The sequence below is a fragment of the Cydia pomonella genome, chromosome 7, assembly GCF_033807575.1.
Source record: "Cydia pomonella isolate Wapato2018A chromosome 7, ilCydPomo1, whole genome shotgun sequence".
Lineage (NCBI taxonomy): Eukaryota > Metazoa > Arthropoda > Insecta > Lepidoptera > Tortricidae > Cydia > Cydia pomonella.
The window spans coordinates 15,812,217-15,833,687 of record NC_084709.1 but is presented as its reverse complement, the minus strand read 5'-3'; the positions used below and the strand labels follow the sequence as shown (position 1 = coordinate 15,833,687).

The window sequence follows — 21,471 nt, the reverse complement described above, 5'->3', positions numbered from 1 at the left end:
ACTCAAGCTCGAAAACTTAAGTGACTTTATTTTCATTCATCTGGGTCTTAAGTTATTAGATTCAGATACCACAAAGAATTTTGAGATGTCTATTCGGAATTCTTCTAAAATGCCTACATATGACGAATTCATTTGTTTCGTTAGTGAACAAGTGAAGATTTTATATCGGACATCGCAACGAACGCCAACTAAGGCTGAAAGCGGCTCCGCTGCCAGCACTAGCAGCGTGCGAGCTCCTCTCCCTCGCACACCCCAAGCGTATGTTAGCACGCAAGGGCATGACAACGGAAATCCATGTGCTATGTGTAAGAGTAATGATCACTCGCAACTTTATAATTGTAATTCCTTCATGAAACTCCCACCTAACGAAAAATTTAATTTCGTTAAGGAAACTCACGCGTGCACTAATTGTCTGAACACGCATCATACTGCATCGAAATGTTCCTCAAAGAAAACTTGTCGTAAATGTCAAGGCAAACATCATACAACGTTACACTTTGAAAACCTGTAATGAAGAGAAACGAGTCCAAGTCCTCACCTAAGGATGATAGTGAAGCTAGCACAAGTTCATCTGTGACGGACAACGGTGCCTCCGTATGTACTCATTCGGCATTGAGACAGACTAAATCACCCTTGACGGAAATTCTCGCCACTGCTAAGGTGCTAGCTAGTGGGCGTAACGGCAAGGACAAGGTTTTGAGATGTCTGCTGGATCCAGGATCACAGAAACATTACGTTACATTGAAGTGCTGCAAGAATTTAGGTCTTCCTGTACACAGCAGCCCCGTGACTTCAATAAATGGATTAGGGGGAACAACGATAACACAACCCATTCGAGGAACTGTCAACTTAACATTTAGGTCAAGATATGATCCTAAATGTCAATATACTATCGAAGCGCTTGTATTAGATGAGATCACGCCTGATTTACCGACCTGTCATATTGATCAATCTTCATCTGATCTGTTTGATAATTTACATCTAGCAGATGATTCCTGGGCGATCCCAGGAGAAATTGACGTACTTCTTGGTGTTAAGTTATTCACCAAATTGTTAATGTCGGATAAAATTGCGAACCAACCTGGTTTGCCTGACGCTTTAGAAACTACACTGGGGTACATCATATTAGGTGATGCTCCCGCAGTAAATGCTTCCTACTCAGCAGCTGGGTATTTTACTTCGGTTGAAGTGGGAAATTTGATGCAAAAATTTTGGGAAATTGAAGATTTAGATGGAGTCATTCATAGTCCTGCCGACAAACAAGCTGAAGACATATTCAAAAATACAGTGAATCGTTTGGAAGACGGGCGGTACGAAGTTGCACTTCCATTTAAATTGGAACCAAACAATTTAGGCAATTCTTACAAGACTGCTGAACGCAGATTTTTAGCACTTGAAAGAAAATTCCTCAAACAACCTGAGTTAAAGCCAGCTTATGATGAAGTTATCCGTGAACATATTGATAAAAAATACTTATCTGAGGTTCCGAATGATAAGTCAAATGATGCTTATCACATACCCCATCACGCAATTGTCAAAAGTGACAGAACAACCACAAAGGTGAGAATTGTGCTGGACGCTAGTGCACAGACCACAAGCGGCTTATCATTAAATGACATACTTCACGCAGGACCAAGTCTACAGGCTGACTTGTTCTGCATTCTCCTAAACTTGCGATTATTTGCTATTGCCATCACGTCTGATGTACGTCAAATGTATCTGTGTATTGACGTACGGGGGGAGGATCGTCCTTATCAGCGTATCCTTTACAGGTTTGGTCCTGAAGAAACTATAAGGGTGTTTCAATATAACAGGGTAGCTTTCGGTCTACGTAGCAGTCCTTTTCTGGCACTGCGAACTGTCAAACAGTTAGTAGCTGATGAAGGTGATAAATACCCACTCGCAAAAGAAATCGCATCTCGTGATATTTATATGGATGATGTAGCCAGTTCAGTTATTGATGAAGACCAGGCTGTACAAGCGACTAAACAACTGCTGGATTTGTTCTTGAAAGGCGGATTCCAACTGGCAAAATGGTCGTCTAATTCTGCAGCTGTTCTGAAAGAAATACCAAAGGAACTACATCTGTCCCAAAGTGTCACCTTCGACGATGATACAACGTTGAAGATTTTAGGTCTTCGTTGGTATCCTGGTGAAGATGTATTCAAGTTCCAGGTTAGTCCCGATGATCGACCGTGTACTAAAAGAAACATTCTTTCATCAGTAGCTCGACTATTCGATGTTCTGGGCTTAGTTGCCCCTGTAATCGTGTTTGCTAAGCTTCTAATAAAGGAGTTATGGCTTTTGAAAATCGATTGGGATGAATTGCCGCCTGATCAAATTGTACGCCAATGGCAACAGTTCCAAAGTGAACTACCGCTACTATCTAACATTAACATTTCCAGACATATAGGTGTTATTGAAAACTGTTCATTAACTATAGTCGGTTTTTCGGATGCTAGTGAAAGGGCTTATGGTGGAGTGGTTTATGCCTACGTCACCTTTCCTAATAATGACCGGGGTGTCATTAATTTAATTTGCGCTAAATCTAAGATAGCGCCCGTGAAGGTTGTTAGCCTAGCAAGACTGGAATTATGCGCAGCATTGCTATTGTCACAACTAATGAAAAGGGTGGTTGATACCTACTCAACCAGATACCCAATTGACTCTGTGTTGGCCTTTTCCGATTCAACAGTGACACTTTGTTGGATTCATTCGTCGCCCCATCGATGGCAAACCTTTGTGGCCAATCGAGTTACTAAGATCCAAGAGAACTTGTCAGGCGATCATTTTTATCATATCAAGGGAACAGAGAATCCAAGTGACTGCCTGTCTAGAGGCTTAACTCCAGCACAACTGGTGAACCATCCTCTATGGCTATCAGGCCCTCCATGGATGAAGCTCCCAAAAAACGAATGGCCGATTCAGGCGTTTATTCCAGACGAAGTTAACGTTCCTGAAGAAAAAACGGTTTCTTTAATGACTTGTGACAATTCGAACGACAGCATAATTTATGATTTGTCTAAACGGTTCTCGTCATGGATTAGATATGTTCGCACAGTTGCCTATATCTTAAAATTCATAAAACGATTACCTAAAGGTCTTATTAGCGCTGATGACTTAACAACAGCCGAACTGGAAATTGTACGAGCTCTACAAAGAGTTTATTTCAGTCAACATATTTTAGACATGACCTTGAAAAAAGGGTTTACAAAGGCTTTTGCAAGCCTGAAGCCATTTATTGAAGATGGAATTCTTCGCGTCGGAGGACGTCTCAGTAATTCTAATGAAGATTACGATTATAAACATCCTTTGTTATTGCCACGTCGTGATCACATCATTAATCTACTGGTCGATTACTACCATCGACACCATTTACATGCAGGACCTGAAACTCTTATATCTATTCTGCGACATCGCTTCTGGATTATAGCAGCTCGATGTATTATTCGTCATCGGATTCATTTATGCAATTACTGCTTCCGGACCAAGCCAAAGGCTAACTGCCCAATGATGGCAGACTTACCAGCATGTAGGGTAAATCAAGTTGAGAAAGCCTTTATACATACTGGTTGCGATTACGCTGGTCCTTTGTATTGTACACCTGTTCGACGAAGGGGTGTGAAGAGTCAAAAGGTTTATTTGTGCTTATTCACATGTCTCACAACGCGAGCAATTCATTTAGAACTTGCAACTGACTTAAGTACAGCAAGTTTTATGTCAGCATTTAAGCGGTTTTTATCCAGACGCGGTCCTGTTAAATACATATACAGCGATAACGGAACAAACTTCCAGGGAGCCAATACATATTTGCATGAACTTCATAATTTCCTTGCGAATGAGTATAAAGAGGCTTGGGAAAATGAACTATCAGCCAATAAGATAATTTGGCGATTTATTCCTCCCAGTGCTCCACATTTTGGAGGATGTTGGGAAAGTAATGTTAAATGCGTCAAATTACACTTGTATCGTACTATAGGTAAACAAATTTTGTCATTTCAGGAATTAATGACAGTTCTATGTGAAATTGAGGCTTTATTAAATTCTAGGCCACTATCCGTGTTAAGCTCTGATCCCGCTGAGCCTTCCGCATTGACACCAGCTCATTTTCTTAATGTTACTCCATTGAAATATCTTCCAGCTGCGTCTGTTGCGGAGGTAACATCTGATCATCTTTTGCAAAGATATCAATTATTAGATCGTTTAACACAATCATTTTGGAAGAGGTGGCGCGATGAGTATTTGCACACGTTGCAAACCAGACAAAAATGGAATACTCCTTCTCAGCCTGTTAAGGAAGGAACAGTTGTAGTTATTCTTCAAGAGAATGTTATGCCTTTACATTGGCCGTTAGGTCTTATAACTAAACTTATGCCGGGCAAGGATGGTATTGCCAGAGTTGCTTTGGTTAAAACCAAATCAGGCATACTTAAAACACCTTTAGTCAAATTATGTCCTTTGCCTTCTCAATAATATATGTATTTCTATTAGTAATTCGTTATTTCTATTAAGTTATGTAGGCCTAATTTGTTTATGTTCATTTAGTTTTCTCTGAGCAATAAGGATGCTATTATGTAGTAAATGATTTATTTAAATAACTTTTGAAAACTATTCCTTTCAAGGCCGGGGGAATGTTTGCGCCGCATAAATATAACCTTTTTTATTATCTATTCTGACCTCCTTGTCGGGTTTTCAAATAAACGGCAAGGCGGAAAAAGAAGTATATGTACAGGACACATTTCAATGTCTGAAGAGAAAAAATCCACAAATTACGATATTGCATGCACTACAAATAAATATATAAAGGAAAGTGAGATCCATATAATTCAAGCACATCAATATCCAAAGTGCCGCCGATCTGTGGACGCTCAACAAGGAGTAATTCAGAACCAGTATAATTTAATTATTTCGGTAAGTTATTCCGCATCTCCACTATTCGATTTTTAATCCAAATTAATAAGTATTAAATTAAACATTAGGTGCATATAAAATAATTGTAAAATTTTACTTGAAAAATAATTACTTTCATACACACTACATCCAAACATTTTTATCGATAACGCTCAAAGATCAATTATATGCACGAGCACCACTCTACTTCGCGGCGTCAATGAAGGGAGCGGTTGGCGGCCGTACCAAGAAACAATAATGCCCCTGTGAATATCGTTAGCGGTTTAATGCATTGCGCCGTTGCTATGGACACTACAAATAGTTTTCCATGCCAAAGCGTCAATGTAGGATGCATAGTCAAATTGCCACGCGTTTGTATGACAACATGGTCTGACTCAGAAAAATCATATGTCACTGGATTTATTTGTTAAAATGTGTGGTTTTATTGACTAATACGTGAAAAAAAAATGTGGTATGTAACTCCATGATCCTTATAGTTTTTGGATGCACTCCTATTTCGACACAAAATAACGCTATAATTCGGCATTTCAATAAAATTGACGCGCACATTGTTCAATGACAGCTAATTTGCTACTGTCTTACGGCGGGCTGGTATGGCCACGATGTGGCCATGTCGCGGCGACACGCGCCACGCCTCCGTCAGCCATCTAGTACTTTCTATGATCTGAGCCAACAACGGTGACTAACACGGACAATGTGGCAATTATTATGCGAAATGATAATGAAAGAACGGCGATTAAAGGTGCGGGAAATAGCTGACATCGTAGGCATCTCTTATGAAAGAACTTATGGTGAGGTAGGTACCATGTAGGCAGATATCAGAAGGTTCTTGGAGTGAAAGACGTTTTTAGCTATGTACAAGATTGAATGAATTTATTTACAAAATGCGCGTAATTTATACAAAATTAGAGAAATGTAAGAAAGAGATCTATATACAGGAAAGAGCGTGATAAATAATAGTAGCCGCGCGGGACGCGCGGGGTGAGGTGCGCGGGCGCAAGGTTGCGGCGCGTGGCCGCGGCATTCGCGCGCGCCTATAAAGTAAAGCGCGCCAACGTTCCCGTCCTTTTCTCGGCCGGCCTCCGTAGGGTGCACATCGTGTCGTCGGTGCGCCGTGTCCCGCTCCGCTGCTTGATACACGCCGGTAGAAGACACGAAGAGGATGCTGCAGGCTCCGCATATGCATAAACTGCCCTTGTCAGGGCAACATAAAACTGCCCTTCTCAGGGCAAACTCAAAACTGCTCTTGTTAGAGCAAGCGTCACCGTTTCTCTGCTTAACCGCAGAGTGTCAATCGATCGATCTATAAACTGTTCTTATCAGAACAATTTCACTGTTTCTATAACGGACACGACGTCGGTCGATGTATATGTTTAAGTATGTATATATGTCCCCACAAACTCAATATATTATAGTCCACGAATTAGGTTTTTCCAAGGTGTCGGCGAGATGGGTCCCGAGGCTTCTTTCAGTGGAACAAAAAATCGCTCGTCGTACTAATTCACGTGAATGTCTAGACCTGTACGACTCTATGATATATAAGACTTTTTGTTACTACGGACGAGATGTGGGTCCACCACTATACACCAGAGACCAAACAGCAATCGAAGCAGTGGGTTCGTCCTGGATCTCCGCCTCACAAAAAAACCAAAGCAATTTAGTTGGCCAATACGCTCATGGCATCTGTTTTCTGGGATGCAAAGGGAATAATAATGGTTGACTATCTTCAGAAAGGTAAAACTATAAATTCCGAGTTATTACGCAGATTACGCGAGGCTCTGAAGATAAAAAGACCTGGAATGTTGACAAAGAAAGTTGTCTTCCAGGTCCACCAGGACAATGCATGTGTTCACACGTCACTAAAATCGATGGCGGAGATTGCCAAATGTGGGTTTGAATTATTGCCCCACCCAATTTTCACCCGATTTAGCACCATCGGACTTTCATCTGTTCCTCAATTTAAAAAAACATGGGTGGTATGAAATTTTCAAGTAACGACGAGGTCCAAGCTGAGGTGGATGCCTATTTTGAAGGTCTCGAGGAAAGCTTCTTCAAAAGTGGTGTAATGGCTCTGGAATCCAGATGGAACACTTGACACTGGATGGCACTTGTGCATTGAACTCGACGGGGACTATGTAGAAAAATAAAAATAAAAAACCTCTGTTTTCTTTTTAATATTCAGGCCGCGGATTTTTCAATCCACCCTCGTAGATGGTGACGCGGCCATGGTGCGCGGCTCTTCGATGCGAGCGTGACATGACTAATTAGTTATATGCGGCAGGGTACTACAGCTATTTGTAACTGACGAGCTTGGCTAGCATTGCGACCACAACGCGTGACTCTTTATAGATGCTTACCTCTAAAGGAAAAGCAAATGTCGTGTCTTACAGGGACCTAAAGAACTTGGCCGAGGACCGCGAAAACTGGCGTCTACTCCACCGACAAGAGCCATGCTCTTAAATGATGATGACCTCTAATGGAATTACTGTCCAACCTCTACGTCTCATATTGAACAGACGCGAGCTTGTAGTCTTGATAAATGGATAATTGAACATTTTTATTTTAAAGGTGGGGCGTGCATGGTCAGCTCGGTCTTGGCACCATAGATGATAAATGGACTCCGCAGCTAGTCACCAAGTTCCAGGGCAGAAAAGTAAGGATCATCTTTGTTACCAGTCAATCAGGTTCAGATAGCGATTTTCCTTTTACCATGATTCTCAGATTGATCCTTTTTTATATACAAGATACTAATAAACCATTCAATTCCCTAATCTGTTCAGCCGAATTTTGATTTTAGTTGACCGAAGCGATAGCGGAGGTGTCCGTTTTTCTCGGGCAATCTGCTTTCGTATGTCCGGATGTTTTCTACAGATCGCAATTCTCAATCGATTCTCGTGAGATGTTGTAAGCAGGTGTACTGTCGTTTCGTTTTTTGGACAATATTCAAAATGGTGGAAATTGGCGTAAAGGACTTTTATGTAGCTTTAGGATTAGCGTCTATGGCACCTAAGACTATTGTGAGTGAGCTGTGATAATGACTCATCAATCATGTCAATCTTATCGCGAGCTCTACAGCTCACAGATCTACTAATTTAAAATTGTTACAAAATACTGGGCAGTAAATTGTCACTTTCAACCGTCATTTTAATGTCAGGGATATAAAAACAGAGCTTAGGAGCCGCTCCACTTCAATGAAAATTATAGCATATTTCTTTACCTGACAGGTACTGCGCGTGGGTTGCGGCGCGTGTCACACCGTAGTGTTAACCCGCAATGGCGAAGTGTGGGCGATGGGCGCTGGCGTGTTCGGTCAGCTCGGCTCCGGCGCGCGCGACAAGAGCTCGCTGCCGCTGCGGGTCGCGCTCGACCCTGTTGAGAATATTGCTGTGGGGTACTTCCACAATGTAAGTCTATTTCTACTGTGTATACGCTATCGCTAGTGTTGAACCATAACGGCGTGTTCGGCTAGCTCGGCTCCGGCGCGCACGATAAACAGTGCTCGCCACGGGCCGCGGGTGAGAACAACCGAGGCCTTATACTCTAGTCTAACCATAACGCTGTGAGACAGACAGCGAGAGATGATATTGTAGAAGTCCAGTAGGCCACCGGTACCTGATAGTGTTCTCATATATTAATGAAGTTAATAATTTTAAATCCAAGGTTAATTTTTAGGCTAGCTTTGTTTGAGTATCAGTATAATTGTTTCAGTTGGCGCTAACTCAAAAGCAAGAGTTGTGGTGCTGGGGCGCGAGTCCGCAGCAGGTGCGCGCGGCGGCGGCGCGACGCGACCCGCCCGCCGCCGCCGCGCCCGACCCGCACCTGGCGCCGCTGCGCCTCGACACCGCCGCCGTGGCGGCGCCCCTCTTACAGGTCTCATTCATACGTACTTACAAGCAAGAGGTGTGGTGCTGGGGCGCCCGCCCGCCGCCGCCGCCGCGCCCGACCCGCACCTGGCGCCGCTGCGCCTCGACACCGCCGCCTTGGCGGCGCCCATCTTACAGGTCTCATTCATACGTACTTACAAGCAAGAGGTGTGGTGCTGGGGCGCCCGCCCGCCGCCGCCGCCGCGCCCGACCCGCACCTGGCGCCGCTGCGCCTCGACACCGCCGCCGTGGCGGCGCCCATCTTACAGGTCTCATTCATACGTACTTACAAGCAAGAGGTGTGGTGCTGGGGCGCCCGCCCGCCGCCGCCGCCGCGCCCGACCCGCACCTGGCGCCGCTGCGCCTCGACACCGCCGCCGTGGCGGCGCCCATCTTACAGGTCTCATTCATACGTACTTACAAGCAAGAGGTGTGGTGCTGGGGCGCCCGCCCGCCGCCGCCGCCGCGCCCGACCCGCACCTGGCGCCGCTGCGCCTCGACACCGCCGCCGTGGCGGCGCCCATCTTACAGTTCTCATTCATACGTACTTACAAGCAAGAGGTGTGGTGCTGGGGCGCCCGCCCGCCGCCGCCGCCGCGCCCGACCCGCACCTGGCGCCGCTGCGCCTCGACACCGCCGCCGTGGCGGCGCCCATCTTACAGGTCTCATTCATACGTACTTACAAGCAAGAGGTGTGGTGCTGGGGCGCCCGCCCGCCGCCGCCGCCGCGCCCGACCCGCACCTGGCGCCGCTGCGCCTCGACACCGCCGCCGTGGCGGCGCCCATCTTACAGGTCTCATTCATACGTACTTACAAGCAAGAGGTGTGGTGCTGGGGCGCCCGCCCGCCGCCCGCCCGCGCGCCCGACCCGCACCTGGCGCCGCTGCGCCTCGACACCGCCGCCGTGGCGGCGCCCATCTTACAGGTCTCATTCATACGTACTTAAAAGCAAGAGGTGTGGTGCTGGGGCGCCCGCCCGCCGCCGCCGCCGCGCCCGACCCGCACCTGGCGCCGCTGCGCCTCGACACCGCCGCGGGGGCGGCGCCCATCTTACAGGTCTCATTCATACGTACTTACAAGCAAGAGGTGTGGTGCTGGGGCGCCCGCCCGCCGCCGCCGCCGCGCCCGACCCGCACCTGGCGCCGCTGCGCCTCGACACCGCCGCCGTGGCGGAGCCCATCTTACAGGTCTCATTCATACGTACTTACAAGCAAGAGGTGTGGTGCTGGGGCGCCCGCCCGCCGCCGCCGCCGCGCCCGACCCGCACCTGGCGCCGCTGCGCCTCGACACCGCCGCCGTGGCGGCGCCCATCTTACAGGTCTCATTCTACGTACTTACAAGCAAGAGGTGTGGTGCTGGGGCGCCCGCCCGCCGCCGCCGCCGCGCCCGACCCGCACCTGGCGCCGCTGCGCCTCGACACCGCCGCCGTGGCGGCGCCCATCTTACAGGTCTCATTCTACGTACTTACAAGCAAGAGGTGTGGTGCTGGGGCGCCCGCCCGCCGCCGCCGCCGCGCCCGACCCGCACCTGGCGCCGCTGCGCCTCGACACCGCCGCCGTGGCGGCGCCCATCTTACAGGTCTCATTCTACGTACTTACAAGCAAGAGGTGTGGTGCTGGGGCGCCCGCCCGCCGCCGCCGCCGCGCCCGACTCGCACCTGGCGCCGCTGCGCCTCGACACCGCCGCCGTGGCGGCGCCCATCTTACAGGTCTCATTCTACGTACTTACAAGCAAGAGGTGTGGTGCTGGTGCGCCCGCCCGCCGCCGCCGCCGCGCCCGACCCGCACCTGGCGCCGCTGCGCCTCGACACCGCCGCCGTGGCGGCGCCCATCTTACAGGTCTCATTCTACGTACTTACAAGCAAGAGGTGTGGTGCTGGGGCGCCCGCCCGCCGCCGCCGCCGCGCCCGACCCGCACCTGGCGCCGCTGCGCCTCGACACCGCCGCCGTGGCGGCGCCCATCTTACAGGTCTCATTCTACGTACTTACAAGCAAGAGGTGTGGTGCTGGGGCGCCCGCCCGCCGCCGCCGCCGCGCCCGACCCGCACCTGGCGCCGCTGCGCCTCGACACCGCCGCCGTGGCGGCGCCCATCTTACAGGTCTCATTCTACGTACTTACAAGCAAGAGGTGTGGTGCTGGGGCGCCCGCCCGCCGCCGCCGCCGCGCCCGACCCGCACCTGGCGCCGCTGCGCCTCGACACCGCCGCCGTGGCGGCGCCCATCTTACAGGTCTCATTCTACGTACTTACAAGCAAGAGGTGTGGTGCTGGGGCGCCCGCCCGCCGCCGCCGCCGCGCCCGACCCGCACCTGGCGCCGCTGCGCCTCGACACCGCCGCCGTGGCGGCGCCCATCTTACAGGTCTCATTCATACGTACTTACAAGCAAGAGGTGTGGTGCTGGGGCGCCCGCCCGCCGCCGCCGCCGCGCCCGACCCGCACCTGGCGCCGCTGCGCCTCGACACCGCCGCCGTGGCGGCGCCCATCTTACAGGTCTCATTCATACGTACTTACTAGCAAGAGGTGTGGTGCTGGGGCGCCCGCCCGCCGCCGCCGCCGCGCCCGACCCGCACCTGGCGCCGCTGCGCCTCGACACCGCCGCCGTGGCGGCGCCCATCTTACAGGTCTCATTCTACGTACTTACAAGCAAGAGGTGTGGTGCTGGGGCGCCCGCCCGCCGCCGCCGCCGCGCCCGACCCGCACCTGGCGCCGCTGCGCCTCGACACCGCCGCCGTGGCGGCGCCCATCTTACAGGTCTCATTCTACGTACTTACAAGCAAGAGGTGTGGTGCTGGGGCGCCCGCCCGCCGCCGCCGCCGCGCCCGACCCGCCCGACCCGCACCTGGCGCCGCTGCGCCTCGACACCGCCGCCGTGGCGGCGCCCATCTTACAGGTCTCATTCTACGTACTTACAAGCAAGAGGTGTGGTGCTGGGGCGCCCGCCCGCCGCCGCCGCCGCGCCCGACCCGCACCTGGCGCCGCTGCGCCTCGACACCGCCGCCGTGGCGGCGCCCATCTTACAGGTCTCATTCATACGTACTTACAAGCAAGAGGTGTGGTGCTGGGGCGCCCGCCCGCCGCCGCCGCCGCGCCCGACCCGCACCTGGCGCCGCTGCGCCTCGACACCGCCGCCGTGGCGGCGCCCATCTTACAGGTCTCATTCATACGTACTTACAAGCAAGAGGTGTGGTGCTGCGGCGCCCGCCCGCCGCCGCCGCCGCGCCCGACCCGCACCTGGCGCCGCTGCGCCTCGACACCGCCGCCGTGGCGGCGCCCATCTTACAGGTCTCATTCATACGTACTTACAAGCAAGAGGTGTGGTGCTGGGGCGCCCGCCCGCCGCCGCCGCCGCGCCCGACCCGCACCTGGCGCCGCTGCGCCTCGACACCGCCGCCGTGGCGGCGCCCATCTTACAGGTCTCATTCATACGTACTTACAAGCAAGAGGTGTGGTGCTGGGGCGCCCGCCCGCCGCCGCCGCCGCGCCCGACCCGCACCTGGCGCCGCTGCGCCTCGACACCGCCGCCGTGGCGGCGCCCATCTTACAGGTCTCATTCATACGTACTTACAAGCAAGAGGTGTGGTGCTGGGGCGCCCGCCCGCCGCCGCCGCCGCGCCCGACCCGCACCTGGCGCCGCTGCGCCTCGACACCGCCGCCGTGGCGGCGCCCATCTTACAGGTCTCATTCATACGTACTTACAAGCAAGAGGTGTGGTGCTGGGGCGCCCGCCCGCCGCCGCCGCCGCGCCCGACCCGCACCTGGCGCCGCTGCGCCTCGACACCGCCGCCGTGGCGGCGCCCATCTTACAGGTCTCATTCATACGTACTTACAAGCAAGAGGTGTGGTGCTGGGGCGCCCGCCCGCCGCCGCCGCCGCGCCCGACCCGCACCTGGCGCCGCTGCGCCTCGACACCGCCGCCGTGGCGGCGCCCATCTTACAGGTCTCATTCATACGTACTTACAAGCAAGAGGTGTGGTGCTGGGGCGCCCGCCCGCCGCCGCCGCCGCGCCCGACCCGCACCTGGCGCCGCTGCGCCTCGACACCGCCGCCGTGGCGGCGCCCATCTTACAGGTCTCATTCATACGTACTTACAAGCAAGAGGTGTGGTGCTGGGGCGCCCGCCCGCCGCCGCCGCCGCGCCCGACCCGCACCTGGCGCCGCTGCGCCTCGACACCGCCGCCGTGGCGGCGCCCATCTTACAGGTCTCATTCATACGTACTTACAAGCAAGAGGTGTGGTGCTGGGGCGCCCGCCCGCCGCCGCCGCCGCGCCCGACCCGCACCTGGCGCCGCTGCGCCTCGACACCGCCGCCGTGGCGGCGCCCATCTTACAGGTCTCATTCTACGTACTTACAAGCAAGAGGTGTGGTGCTGGGGCGCCCGCCCGCCGCCGCCGCCGCGCCCGACCCGCACCTGGCGCCGCTGCGCCTCGACACCGCCGCCGTGGCGGCGCCCATCTTACAGGTCTCATTCTACGTACTTACAAGCAAGAGGTGTGGTGCTGGGGCGCCCGCCCGCCGCCGCCGCCGCGCCCGACCCGCACCTGGCGCCGCTGCGCCTCGACACCGCCGCCGTGGCGGCGCCCATCTTACAGGTCTCATTCTACGTACTTACAAGCAAGAGGTGTGGTGCTGGGGCGCCCGCCCGCCGCCGCCGCCGCGCCCGACTCGCACCTGGCGCCGCTGCGCCTCGACACCGCCGCCGTGGCGGCGCCCATCTTACAGGTCTCATTCTACGTACTTACAAGCAAGAGGTGTGGTGCTGGGGCGCCCGCCCGCCGCCGCCGCCGCGCCCGACCCGCACCTGGCGCCGCTGCGCCTCGACACCGCCGCCGTGGCGGCGCCCATCTTACAGGTCTCATTCTACGTACTTACAAGCAAGAGGTGTGGTGCTGGGGCGCCCGCCCGCCGCCGCCGCCGCGCCCGACCCGCACCTGGCGCCGCTGCGCCTCGACACCGCCGCCGTGGCGGCGCCCATCTTACAGGTCTCATTCTACGTACTTACAAGCAAGAGGTGTGGTGCTGGGGCGCCCGCCCGCCGCCGCCGCCGCGCCCGACCCGCACCTGGCGCCGCTGCGCCTCGACACCGCCGCCGTGGCGGCGCCCATCTTACAGGTCTCATTCTACGTACTTACAAGCAAGAGGTGTGGTGCTGGGGCGCCCGCCCGCCGCCGCCGCCGCGCCCGACCCGCACCTGGCGCCGCTGCGCCTCGACACCGCCGCCGTGGCGGCGCCCATCTTACAGGTCTCATTCTACGTACTTACAAGCAAGAGGTGTGGTGCTGGGGCGCCCGCCCGCCGCCGCCGCCGCGCCCGACCCGCACCTGGCGCCGCTGCGCCTCGACACCGCCGCCGTGGCGGCGCCCATCTTACAGGTCTCATTCATACGTACTTACAAGCAAGAGGTGTGGTGCTGGGGCGCCCGCCCGCCGCCGCCGCCGCGCCCGACCCGCACCTGGCGCCGCTGCGCCTCGACACCGCCGCCGTGGCGGCGCCCATCTTACAGGTCTCATTCATACCTACTATACTAGCAAGAGGTGTGGTGCTGGGGCGCCCGCCCGCCGCCGCCGCCGCGCCCGACCCGCACCTGGCGCCGCTGCGCCTCGACACCGCCGCCGTGGCGGCGCCCATCTTACAGGTCTCATTCTACGTACTTACAAGCAAGAGGTGTGGTGCTGGGGCGCCCGCCCGCCGCCGCCGCCGCGCCCGACCCGCACCTGGCGCCGCTGCGCCTCGACACCGCCGCCGTGGCGGCGCCCATCTTACAGGTCTCATTCTACGTACTTACAAGCAAGAGGTGTGGTGCTGGGGCGCCCGCCCGCCGCCGCCGCCGCGCCCGACCCGCCCGACCCGCACCTGGCGCCGCTGCGCCTCGACACCGCCGCCGTGGCGGCGCCCATCTTACAGGTCTCATTCTACGTACTTACAAGCAAGAGGTGTGGTGCTGGGGCGCCCGCCCGCCGCCGCCGCCGCGCCCGACCCGCACCTGGCGCCGCTGCGCCTCGACACCGCCGCCGTGGCGGCGCCCATCTTACAGGTCTCATTCATACGTACTTACAAGCAAGAGGTGTGGTGCTGGGGCGCCCGCCCGCCGCCGCCGCCGCGCCCGACCCGCACCTGGCGCCGCTGCGCCTCGACACCGCCGCCGTGGCGGCGCCCATCTTACAGGTCTCATTCATACGTACTTACAAGCAAGAGGTGTGGTGCTGGGGCGCCCGCCCGCCGCCGCCGCCGCGCCCGACCCGCACCTGGCGCCGCTGCGCCTCGACACCGCCGCCGTGGCGGCGCCCATCTTACAGGTCTCATTCATACGTACTTACAAGCAAGAGGTGTGGTGCTGGGGCGCCCGCCCGCCGCCGCCGCCGCGCCCGACCCGCACCTGGCGCCGCTGCGCCTCGACACCGCCGCCGTGGCGGCGCCCATCTTACAGGTCTCATTCATACGTACTTACAAGCAAGAGGTGTGGTGCTGGGGCGCCCGCCCGCCGCCGCCGCCGCGCCCGACCCGCACCTGGCGCCGCTGCGCCTCGACACCGCCGCCGTGGCGGCGCCCATCTTACAGGTCTCATTCATACGTACTTACGAGTACAAGCAAGAGGCGTGGTGCTGGGGCGCCCGCCCGCCGCCACCCGCACCTGGCGCCACATACAATTATCATTACAGGCTGAACCCAATGCGATAATGTAGCAACAAATTAAATATACAAACAGACCGCGCTGTTCTCAGTGCTCGCTGCCACTAAAATATTTGTGCATGATAATTTGTTACACATTTAGTGTAACTTATTTTTGTTAAGTGTTTTTCAATAAACACGTCAAGATTGTTTATCCTTTTTCTAATGCTCATAAAAGGAGGTATAGTTAAAAGTCTTAATAAGCGCTCCGAAAGTGCTTTTGGCTTATAGTGTACAATTTACTTTTGAACAATGCATTTACATAAAATCGAAAAGTGACATTCCTTCAAATTCCATGACTGTACGTGTTACATTAATAGCCTCCGTTCAGCGCATTGTGACAGAAGAACTACGGAACCCTACACTGAGCAGTCTGACATGCTCTTGACCGGTGTTTTATTTATTTATATTGCAGATGTCAGCTGGGTGGCACCATTCGTGCATCGTCGACAGTGCGGGCACGCTGTACTCATGGGGTTTGAATTTTGATGGACAATTAGGTCAGTATCTCAACAATTGATTTATTTTCATTTAAAATACATCCAGATCTGGCGAATGTGCACCATTTATAAAAGGAACGTAACTTGCGAGCATTTCGTCCTAATGTGCAACGCGCATGCAGTGTGATTCGAGATTGGCGCGTTCGCCACATCTGAACGCACTTTTACTTGAAAAAGTATTATTGTTCGAATTACGAGTATACTTATCGCAAGGCATTTTCAGGGCACTTCAATTATAACTTATGTTCAATTTTGAACAGCGAGTATCGCATTGGAGTTTGCATATGAAATATCTATTTTGGTTGCTTATAGGAAGCGGTGATAGAAAACAAATAACAATACCAACTGCAGTGAGAATCCGGACGGATTCGCAGCCCGACAACGCGCAAGAGGCCACCACCGCCTGCACGCCGCGGGCCGGCGGGCCGTCGAAGGCGCTGGCGGCGTGTGGAGGGGACTTCACTGTGTATATTGACGACGATGGCAGGATTTACGCCACGGGCAATATGCACTTGCAAGTAAGTCACGCGATCACCTCGCTACATATTGTGTCATGGTTTTAAACAAGTTTTCAGGTGGTTAAATCATTCTAAATAACTCCTAAAAATGTGTAAATGTAGCTTCCGATTTAAATTACTTTATCACTGATAATGTAGACGTAGAAGTTAGTAACGTGATTACGTGTCTCTTCGTTTGGCTCTTGACAAGAAATCTCATGTCTCGGTAACATGGCATTTATCGTGCTTTTTGTGAGCTCGAACTTGCAGGATCAACCATGCGAAATGTGCGATCATAATCAGAAATTGCAGAATCGTTTTAACACCATTAAAAATATCACAAAACCGCCGTTGAAACTCGATGAAGTAATAGTAATTCCTTTAATGTGATTTTTTTAAATGTATTTCAGACTAACAACGAAAAAGAAAAAGGCACTAATCGCGTCATAATGATGAAAACGACTAAACGCGTCATCAAAATTCCCGCCAGCCGCTCCAACAACAAGTTCCTGTTCCAGCCCATCGACAGGATCGACATCATGTTCCCCTTCGATATCGACGGCTCGCAGAGGAAGCCTTTAGAACCCAAACTCAACCCTCTCACGTCCTGCAACGACTTCAAAAAGAAATCATGGGCCGATGACATCATTCTACTTCTAAGGGAATATATTAATGAGGACATCCTCGCGAACAACCTTAACATGGCAGCTAAACTCGCTTTCCATAACAAAAAATACTCAAATTGTTTAAAACTTCTGTTAGAGAATTTAAAATCCAGTCCACAAGAAGACCGCCTCTACCTCACTCATACACAATTTGAAGCCAATGAAAACAAAAGCGCCTCACCCAAATATCTACGCAAAGAAGACGAACTCAAAATTGTAATAACAAATATAATGTCCAAGAGAATCAAAGACATATCCTTGACAATACTCAACGAAGATCCCTATCCTGTGATAGATTCTTCTATATACCAGAGTTTGCCGTGTTGTTGCAATGAAATGAAATATATACGAAAGAAAACCATCGCTACATCCACTACTTTTATAACGGAAAGCGACTTATCAGTAAAAGCAGCAAATGTAATTGACAGATGCATCAGTATTTTCCCTGTCGACACTAAACTGTGGGAGGAATGTTTCCGCCTCTCAAAGGACTTTTACTTGGAAAATAATTTGGCAGTTGCAGAGTTAGAAAGAGTGTTACGTAAATACATGGAGTCTAATGCTACGACGATGGCGGGTGCCATAATGTACTCGAATGATTGTGCTCAGTACAGTCAGATTTTGTCGCCCAAGTTCTACTTGAATATGTGTAGCGAAGTACTAGATACGTGGGGCTGAAGAAATGCAAGGATTTTTTGTGAATGTTTCCATGCGGCATCATCATCATCATGTTAAAGCAATAACGCGATTGAATTTTCAATGGATAGGAAATGTTAGTTTTTATTTAATTTGTGGTATTGAATTATCTAAAATTAATATTGAAATATTATACTATAAATTGACCGGTCATAAACTTCAATAAACATTATAATAAATAAATATTTTGCTTGTTAGCTTATTTAGAAGAGCTTATATTTTAGTAAATCAAATCTGTCCAACTAATGTGATAATTTATCTTCGTTTCTTTTTACTTAGAGCAGTTGTTGTGAATGTGATCTATTCGACTTGTCAATTGTGTTTGTTGTTTGATTAGTCGTGATAGAAGTGTTATAGTGCGGTTCTTGTTTGAGTGTTTGTGTTAGCTTGTTAGGAAATATACATGAGTAATGATAATAATAATTGTCGTGCTATTAACTTAATCATATTAACTGTTACCCACCTAAACCTATATTCGTTGTATTTTCTTCTAGTCACTCTACTTGTTTTACCTGTCAAAGATGCGTAGAATATTGTTTTATATTTGTATTTAACGCTTTTTAAGCGAGTTTTTTTACATAGTTCCATCATATTTGTGGCCATTTTCACATTATAGCGCAATTTTAGTAATTTTAAATTTTCTGGTAACTTAGAACGAACTAATTCTCTTGATTAACAGTTGTGGAAAATTGTTGCTAACTCACTGTTTTTATATCTTTAAGTTTAAGCCTAAGAATTATTCTTGTTGATATTATAGAAAGGATTGTGTCAATCTACTTCTACAATTTTATGTTTTTATTAATATTTCTGGTGTCTTAAAAAGAGTCCTTACAAACTTTTGTTATGTTCCTTGTCCTAATCTGAGTCAGATTACATTTACAGAGTAATAAGCCTCTTACTCTTCGAACCTGCCTACTGAAATGAAAGTAGCTCCTATTTTATAGGAAAAGGGCAGGGAAGGCAGAAAAAGACCCACAGTAAGATGGTCTGTAGATGTGGTTATTATACGAGTCAGATTATCTGACTCGTCCATTCCCGGGGCAAAGATTATTCTAACGTTCCATTGTGATATTACCACAATGGTCGATCCTTTTGAATTAGTGCGTGATTTAACACCTTGTTGGTCTGTTTTATTGGCTTCACAAATAAAACATTAATTCATGCAGAACTCTGCAATTTACATTATTTTACGAGATTGTTTTATAAACTTCTAATCAATTTTACTGTAATACAATACAATGTTATAAAACACATGCATAAATAAAATACCATATCAACCAATTTAGGTTTTTTTTATTAACTTCCTTATTTATACCTTTGGCAACTAAGTCAAAAGGCTTTACCTATATTTATCATCATAATTAAAGAGTCTGGTTCTTGTCGGTGCTCGGTGGAGTGGACGCCAGTCTTCAGCCAAGTTCTTTAAGTAGTATAAGACAACATTTACTTTTTCTTTTAGAAGTTGTATTGCGTATAGCCATAGAGAAATAAGAAGTAATAGAGTGCTCACTCCATACATCAGTTTTGGTACCAAAATGCTTATTATATTAGCGGAACTCTCAGTACTGCTACTCGACAATAGATATCGCGGCAAACAAAAAGTCTAATGCTCAACGATTTTCCGCTAATATTATAACCAGAGTAACCGGAACTCTATTTTCAACTCCTACGATTACTCTGCTTATAATATTAGCTGAAAATCGTTGAGCATTAGACTTTTTGTTTGCCGCGATATCTATTGTCGAGTAGCAGTACTGAGAGTTCCGCTACTCGATGCTAGATGTCGACTGCGAATATAATAAGCATTTTGGTACCAAAACTGATGTATGGAGTGAGCACTCTATTACTTCTTATTTCTCTATGGTATAGCTTACTAGCGGTTTTTCTTCTAATATAGTTTTTAACAAAGTGCTTTGTCTTAATTGTACTCGTATGGTTTAGGCAAGGTGACATAAAAGGTCGGGGTCGTGCTGGGTAGATGCTATCTGGCAAGATCAGGCTTTACGTGTATTTTATGATATTGATTAATTTAATAGTCCAAATTCTACAAATGTACTTCAATGTACATAAAAGTACCTACATTTATTTTGTAGTATTTTGCTGTAATATTAACCACTCGTGTCATATAGCATCTACCCAGAACGTCCACGACTCCGGTGTTACAGCGCCTAAACCGTACGAGTACAATTTTTATTAATACAAGTACAAAAAAGTACATTTTTTTCGTTAATAGCCGGGTCCACACAGCGCGAGCATATGCGCATATCCTCGCTGTGTGGACCCGGCTAATTTGTACCGTAAAAGAAATTACAAAATCTTCCGTGGTCGTGGTGTATAGCATCATACTTATAAATCGAGAAGATACCAGTCTGAACCTCAGTGAGTTTTTTTTCTGGAGCTGTATGTAATGTGCTGTGATGTAAATACATCAAAACTTTTTTTAATTTTTTTTAAATTAGCCTATTTGTGTGTCCCACTGCTGGGCAAAGGCCTCTCCTCTAGCTTTCCAATCCTCCCTGTGCTGAGCAAGGTCCCGCCAGTCCCGCTGAAACGCATCCAAGTCGTCCCGCCATCTCTTTCTGCGGTCAAAACTCTAAACTTCAAAATTACTACAGTAAATAAATAAAGACAAAGATAAATACCGAAAATAACTATATGCTTTATTCTCTACACTGTGTTCTCTGGTAACCTGGACGTGATATTATAAAATAATAACAAAATACGTTTATAACATTTTGTATTTCTGTAAACTATTTACAAAATAAAATAAATACACCAATTGAACAAACATTTACTCGCAGTAATGCATGGTTAACTGATCTTAATCGGAATGGACTCGCAAACGAAGTTTGTAAAATAAATAGGTTAAAAAAAATAACAAGATTTAAATTCACGTCAGCTTAGCAACAAAAATAAAATAAGTATACATTATACAAAATCTCTTATGGAGTTTTATATAGTGACGTAGAGGATGTAGTGGCAGCGTTTGGAAATTATATTTAATACCTTTCATATCAGATTCACACAAGATTCGTTACAGGGACGTGCATCATTTATTGTGACTAAACCCCAAGAAGCAAGTTATGAATGATAAAATCCACAACTTGCTTATTTCTAATATTTGGTGATCAGATTTTTTGTAGCGCAGCTTAGTACAGGGGTCGGCAAACTTTTGAGAAGAAGAATCAACTCCAGTAGACATCAGTTTAACACATTCACTGCCGGAAGCCCACCTGGTGGGCGCTCGTGAACTTGTTCAGATGCCGGACAACCCGCTGGGCGGGTTGTTTTGTACGCAGCTATAGATCACCGGCTTCTGGGGTAGTGCGCCGTTTTTTGTCTGGCAGTCAATGTGTTAAGGCAGCTTAAATAACCACAAATGTTGTTTTCAGTGGTGTAAGAACTCTCAAGGGTTAATTTTACAAGTGACGTAAAAAGTCGTAATTGTACCCCCAAATAGCCGCATGCGGCTCGCAAGCCGCGGTTTGCCGACCTCTGGCTTAGACGAAAAAAGTTGCTTGTGGATTTAAGCATTGTCAGCATCAAAAATATCTACACCAGAGTAGACTGCAAAAAAAAAATCCAGAACGCCTTGGCAATTGAGTAGTGTTCTGATATTTGTGCGAGTGCCTGCTTGCTTCGGTATATCTGACGGCGACACAACGCAAACAGT

At 50.2% G+C, this 21,471-nt stretch overlaps 1 protein-coding gene across 1 annotated transcript in view; it reads left to right on the top strand.

The window, feature by feature from the left end:
- Window positions 1–19,079, top strand: part of LOC133519979 (uncharacterized) — a 33,885-nt gene extending 14,806 nt beyond the window's left edge. Inside the window, exons 14-19 of the mRNA XM_061854198.1 lie at window positions 7,480–7,564; window positions 8,136–8,315; window positions 8,620–8,781; window positions 15,856–15,940; window positions 16,253–16,458; window positions 16,848–19,079. Coding sequence (XP_061710182.1) covers window positions 7,480–7,564; window positions 8,136–8,315; window positions 8,620–8,781; window positions 15,856–15,940; window positions 16,253–16,458; window positions 16,848–17,780 — 1,651 coding nt within the window. The 3' untranslated portion in view covers window positions 17,781–19,079. The remainder of the gene's footprint in view (window positions 1–7,479; window positions 7,565–8,135; window positions 8,316–8,619; window positions 8,782–15,855; window positions 15,941–16,252; window positions 16,459–16,847) is intronic.
- The last annotated feature ends 2,392 nt before the right edge of the window (window positions 19,080–21,471 follow it).